The sequence below is a fragment of the Vigna radiata genome, chromosome 8 (genome assembly GCF_000741045.1).
Source record: "Vigna radiata var. radiata cultivar VC1973A chromosome 8, Vradiata_ver6, whole genome shotgun sequence".
In the NCBI taxonomy this organism is placed as follows: domain Eukaryota; kingdom Viridiplantae; phylum Streptophyta; class Magnoliopsida; order Fabales; family Fabaceae; genus Vigna; species Vigna radiata.
In genome coordinates, this window is record NC_028358.1 from 584,324 (window position 1) to 591,229 (window position 6,906).

General features: G+C 36.4%; 1 protein-coding gene across 1 annotated transcript; it reads right to left on the bottom strand.

Annotated features, from left to right (window-relative positions):
* Positions 1 to 249: 249 nt before the first annotated feature.
* On the bottom strand, positions 250 to 4,477 carry LOC106772663 (KIN14B-interacting protein At4g14310). The gene is made up of 3 exons (XM_014659202.2): positions 3,230 to 4,477; positions 1,770 to 2,383; positions 250 to 1,036 (listed from the first exon to the last, which is right to left on the bottom strand). Exons 1-3 carry the CDS (start codon positions 4,286 to 4,288, stop codon positions 505 to 507), a joined length of 2,205 nt encoding a protein of 734 aa, XP_014514688.1. The 5' UTR covers positions 4,289 to 4,477; the 3' UTR covers positions 250 to 504.
* Between the last annotated feature and the right edge of the window lie 2,429 nt (positions 4,478 to 6,906).

A 6,906-nucleotide genomic window follows, 5' to 3' on the forward strand; every position in this document is an offset into this window, starting at 1 on the left:
TTTACACATCATACCTTTTCCAATAAGTGAATTTATATACAGACTTGAAAATGAATATTTATTCGTGTGATTACAAGAACAAGATTGTGTCACCATATGTGAAATGGCACTTCTGTTCTTGTACTTTAGATTCCCCTTTTTTATCAGGACTTCTGAGTGCCTTGGTGTAGCATATTCTCAACCAAATGTATCTGAAATGCCAAGTTAAATGATTAAGGATCAATTTCAGCTCATTCAGCATGATGCATATAAGCTTTTCAATGGTCATTTTATGCATAAATAGATTGAATATTGAAATATACAGAGTCAAGGAATACTATTGGCTTGACATATATCAGTGACAAGTGGTCACCCTGGAATTGCACCTATTGCATAAAATACCAACACCAAAGCACCCATATCTAACATAATTAATTCCCTCTAAAGTATAACTTCAGTCCTCGGCATACCAAAGAAAAGAAAAACAGCACACAATGACAAATTCTTAAGAATTAATCATAACTATCAAACTATTAGATGCCTCCACATAGCAGGTCGATCTCTTGATATGAGAAGAGCACGAGAGCCAAGATAATCAAAGGAAGGACAGTACATATCATCTGGGCCAATAACTTCTCTAAAACTTTGAGCACTTGAGTGATCCGTGTTGAGAACCCTTAGTGCATCATCTTTGACAGCATCAAACACAAATAGTCCTTGACCACAAACACCCATCGCAAAGTCAGAATTACCCCAGACTTGGGAGATTGCTGCATGGTGTGAGTGTGCATTGGATTCTGGGAGAGGATAGGTGGTGAACAGGCCTTGTCTGCGCAATGAAAATTGTTGCAGCATTGTTGATTGCTTCTTTCCCATTGAGCTTGTGTTGGAGCAACCAATGAAGACAGAATCACCACGACAGAAAACTGACTGCACATTCACACCAACTTTTGATATCCTTAGGCCCACACCAGACTTCTGGCGAAAGTCCATGACATTGATAGAATCTGAGGTGCAGAACACACCCTCGTTTCCTTCAGCCTCTGATGAACTCATTCTGAAATGTTACATTTCTAAACTTGGTTAATGATTGGGAAAAATGCTAGCAAAAGTGCATGAATTTTGAACTACTAAAGAAAATTCCTTTTTCCTCAGGGACTAAAAACCAAGCTCTTTAGGGACGTTTGCTAGCTCTTTAATTTTCTGTTATTTCAATTTCTAATTTCCAACATATCACATTGTAAAAAAAAATGTTTTCAATTTCTCCTATACAAATATTTAGAAACAGAAAACAGTATATAACTTTTTTGAAATTAGATGAGAATGGAAGACAAAAAAGCAATTAAAATTCCCTTCTATTTTCCCAAAAGTTATCCAATTATAATGAAGAAAATTTAATGCTCTTTCCAACATTGAATAATGCTCTACAAAATTTGAAGAACTATCCAGATATTATTTGATTGGAGAACATGACATCAAGGAAACGATGAAATTGATCTAAGTTTGGCATCTTCCAGTTTCTTAACAAATAACAAAATGAATTGCAACTATCAGGCTAACACTGGAATTTTGATATAATGACAAGATAGCTAAAACATGTGCCGGTTTGTGTGCTATCAGTAGAAAGAACGAATACAGAAAGTAACTTAGATATAGTTTTCGTGAATAAAAAGGCAGCACGCCACCGAGCTGTTAAGAGGCAAATAAATAAAAGAGTGGCCTCAGAAGACAGAAACAGAATATTTTAGATAAAGACAAGAAGCAAGAAGTTAAGATTAAAACAAACTCACCTTTTGCGAACCCCTCCACCCAATTCTGCATCAGTGTTGTTCACATGGAGAGCAGAAACTTTTCGACCATCCAAAGGAATAGAGAACAGAGACTGAGGAGTAAGTGAGTTCACATCCCACAAAGAAATGGATTCAGCTTCAGCTACCACTATTTTCCCTCTGTTCCTCCACTGCAAAGGGCTGCAGTAATCCATGGCTAGAACAGGCTTCTCAACGTCCCATTTCATGATTTGCTCCCCATCACGAACATCGAAAACTTTCACAGCTTTCTGTGAACTGGCAGTTGAGATAATGAGAGGTCCACAGGGCCTGTACCAACACTGCTTAGCTTCTGCCGCCACAATGCCAGAGGTGGAATTTCTTCTTTGCACAACATTGTTAGGCAAGGGTCTAAGTGCAATTCTTGAGGAGGTTGTTCCAGCATCTACCTGCAAAGCTCGCACTTCTTTGGTGTAAAAGTCCCACGAGCAAAATCCTGAATCCATAGTATTGCCAGCAGATGCAGCTACTACAAACCTTCCAGAGCAACCATCAGAACCAGGGGCACGAATTACCCAACAATCTCTCCATATGTTGGGTGAAACTTCTGCAGGTGGCATATATACAGCTTTTTCCTGAAAGAATTAAGAAAAAATAATGCTTCTTTGTTCTTTAAACAATTCCAATGTTACTATTTTTTTCTCGTTTCAAAATCTCTTTTGGAGACCCTCAAGAAATATAGTACTAAATGATAATCAACAATCATGTGGATGACTGCCTCGGTATTCATTACTATCTACGTTCAAATAAAAAAGAACTTGATGAGACAAACAATTAAAGACACTTGCTGAAACTCTACGGGTCCATATGAACCATTAATTACGTTTTTCACCATTAGATCTAAACGTGGGTCATTTTTCAACATTGAGCACTAATTATAATTTTTTTAACTAATCATTCATTTCAAGCTTTTGCATCATTTCAAGCTTTTGCATCATTTCAAGCTTTTAATAACTTTTTTTCGTAAGCACTTTAGGAAAGAGTTAGAAGTAAGCATATTATTGTTTCAAAGTAAACTGAACCGACACAAACTGAAAATTGATAGCATCACATAATGAGACATAAATAACCAAAGTGCAAATAACCTACGACAGTATTCACCGCTATCTACGTTCAAATCAAAAATGAACTTGGGGAGACCAAAATTAACAACACTAAATTGAAATTTTAAGAAGGTCATTCAATCCTCTCTTAGTATCTTTAATTGAGAAGATTCTTAATTTCAGATCCTATCACTAAAGTCCAATATAGATGGCCACAAAAGCAAAAACAGGAAACTATAATCAACCATGTAATGATCACCTACATCTATTTTGACCATCATTTCATTCTCAACTAAAAAGATCTACTCCTAAAACCAAATCAATGACACTTCTCCACAATTTGACATTCAGAATCTGCAACAAATGAAGAACGCATACCTCACAATTGGCAATATCATAATAGCTGCAAGAACCATCGTGGTGAGTCAGGAGGACTGCTTCACCTTCCGCAACAAACCACCCACCACAAGCAACCTTGTTACCAATCTCATTCAGCCTAAAATTGAAAGCCTCATCCATCTCCTCCACAACCGCTCCTTCCTTGTTCTCCTGATCATCAAACTCCTCAAGCTTCTCATTCGCCGTGAGCATCGTATCAATGCCGTTCCTCGGATCACTGAAGCCCCCATTCCCACCACCCTTTTCCTTCACTTCCTCCCCAGCATTCACCTTATCAATAAAGGCCAAAAACTCAACCGCAACTGAGTTATCTTCAACAGGGCTCAACACTTTCTCTTTTTCCAAACAATGCTTATCCTTAACACTCTCAGCAACCACTGTCCTCTCCCGAAGCAGTTTCTGGTGAGGGAAAAGACGCGCCTCGAGTTCCTCATTTTTCAATATCGACCCTTGAACCAACTTCTTGTCTTCTTCGTGGGTGTCACCTTCACTGTCCTTATTGGAAACAACATGAACCATGGCCTTCTCAATTCCCGAGATCTTGTCCTGAATGTCGGAAAGAATCACCTTGGAGGCATCAGGGTTGTTCATGTCCAACATCTCCTTGGTCTTCTTTATATCCGAAGCTATTCTCTTCACTTTGCCCTCAAGAAAAGCGAGCTTCTCGTGAAGCCTGCTAGGGTACTTCGCGTTGCTATTGTTGCTACTTCCATCGTTGGGTTCTTGGGAAATGGTGGTGGTGGTGGAAAGTTTGAGCTTCTGGGCGTTGGAGGTAGAAAGTTTGGATTTTTGTGTGGTGAGCTTGGGAGTGGGATCACGGGTGGGCTTTTGGGAGGAGGCCCGGGAGAGATCGGAGGGGCTTGAACTGCGGCCGCGAGGGAGGGTTTTGAGGGAAGAAGGGTTGGAGCGGGAGGTGGAGCGGCGAGGGTTGGAGTTTTCTTTGAGGAGAGAAGGGGAAGGGAAACGACGAGAGGCGGAGATAGGACGGGGACGGACGGCGGCGGCGCCGTCGTCTCCGCTGCCGCGGCGAGTAGCCATATCTGTGTGGAATAAATCGATAACAAATTGATCGGTCTGTTCTGCGGTGAGAGAGAGAGCGAAAAAGAAGAAATTTGCAGAGTGAATGGATGAATCGAAGGAAATGGGTAGAAGGGTAAGCGGGAAAAACACTGCAATTTTGAGTTTTGAAATTTCTGGGCCGCGAAATTGTTGCTTTTTCCCTTGCAAAGAACTATATATTTTGTTTTATTATTATTACTTGTATTCTTGATAATATTTATATAAATGTGAGACATCAAAAAGATAATAGGTTACTTCTACCAAAATCTTTAATTGATATCACATTAAATTATTTAATAAAAGTAACATGTTATTTTCTTTAGTAAAGGTTTTATTTCAATTATGGAATAGGTTTTGTAGGAAACTTGATTAAAAGCCATTTTCCCAAAATCCTAGTTTATTGAGATTTTTTTTTTAAAATATATCAAATACAGAAAACCTATTTTCCCAAATCCAAATTCGTAGAAACTAAAGGTTTCCCCTCTGTGAAATGATGCTTGAATTCCTAGAAATATGATTAATTTTTTTTAGTTTGTAGGAATATAATTTTCTATCCTTTTTGTCCTTATAAAAAAATAAATACTTAAGGATTACAGAAATTATATTAAAAAATCAAAACTAAAAAGGAAAAGTTTCTTTAAATATGGGAATAAAATGATTAGCTATAAAATAAAATCAAATGAGTAAATTTGTTCTCTTTTTGCTATATTTATGTTGTATTTGGCAGGTGAAAAATTAAAAAGAAGCATGGTTAACGTTGTACTTGTACCTTCGGAGTAGAAGAAATTAGGTGAAAATTATTATAAAAACGAAAAAATCTAAATAATTATTCATCGCTTATTTCCGTACGTTGTATATTTGTCCATTTTCTATTTTTCTGTAATCAAATACATTTATCTTCCATTTTATTTATTATTTTTTCCTATATACTCTCGTATTTATTTAGTTTGTTTTTTCTATTTTCGAAAAATAACCTTCTTATATTTTTTAGTTTTTAAATGTAGAAATACTTGACTTTATCTTATTATATCATAAGTAATAATGACTTGTATCTATTAATTAATTAATTAATTCGGGTCATAATCTATTTAATATTGCTTTAAATATAGAATAAACTATATTAATAGAATATATATATATATATAAAACTTGAACTCGAAATTTATATATTATTAACTTGTTAAAGTATAAATAATATAACTCATTGACCTATTGTTTTGAGGTTTTTGGTTGAATATAGAGTTAGTCTTTTTTGTGGATTTAACTTAGTTTTGTTGTTGTTGAATCTTTTGGTTGAATTTTCTCTTAAGAGACCATTTAACAATATTAAAGTTGAATGTTTGTTTTGATGAACAACTTAAATGAGTATACTATAATTTTTATGTCAAAAGTCTTCTTAACAAAAGTTCAGGAAAAAAAATAGTCGTGGTTTGAAATGTTTATCCTCGAAGGAATATACTAATATGAAGATATTTACACTTAAATAAGAGATTGTTAAGAATCAAACTATGAGTCTCTCTTATTGAGTATGAATGGAAAAGTTTAACAACATATAATAAAAAGCATAAATACATTGTCTTAAAATTTTGTATTAAAGGTTGTATCATTCTTTTATGTGGATTTGTCTTAGGTTTCATTATTTTTGTTGAATTACTTTTAAATATTGAAAGACGTATAAATATGAAAAAATGTTCCAAAGAGTTTTAACATGAAAATTTGTTTATGGAAGTATATGATGTGATTCCTAATCAAGAAAAATTGATGTTACAAGAAGATAAAGTTACTACAAAAGTTAAAAAAGAGAATGCAAAAGGGATTAAAAGGAGATTCTAAAAAAATATTTGGTTTAATACCTATTTTGGTCCCTCCTTTGGGAGGGTTTGTTCAAAGTGGTCCCTCCTTTTTTCAAAAGTTCACTTTAGTCTTATCTTTCGCAAAAACTGTTCAAGTTGGTCCTTTTTGGTAACGGCGTTAAGTTCACTAACGGCAGAGCTGCCAGGTGTGTAATGTTTGATGATGTGGCATTGTAATTTGTTTTAAAAAAAATATATAATGATGGCGTGTAAATGAATATAATTAAGGTTGGATTAAAAAATGGAGGGACCACCAGAGAGTTTGCCTCCCGGCGTTGCCGCCTCCGAAAGTCTCTCGCCGAAATAACCATCTCTCCCGGCTTCCATCTTCCTTGCCAGAAACGCAAATCTCCAGTGCAGAGTCGTCCTCCCAACGGATTAACACGCCTCCACCACCACTCTCTCAATCTCCCAAACACAACACCACTACCATCGTTCTCGTTTATCACCTAAAACTCAGACAAACTCCGCCATGACGCAGAATGCCACCCAGTCCACCATCGCATCATCATCGTGTCGCCATTGCTTTTGCTTGTTCAAGCCACCGAACACAACAAAACCTCCTCCATGGCATCTGCAGAATTACCATCTTCATCACGCGAAGCTCCTCACGTCTAAACCTGAAACGCAGAAAACCAGAAACCAAACAAAACCCAGAAACGTGAAACCATCTCCCTCCTCGCATTCTCATTGTGAGAGCAAAACCCTAAACGCAACATTCTCCAATCTGCGAGCAGCGCCTTT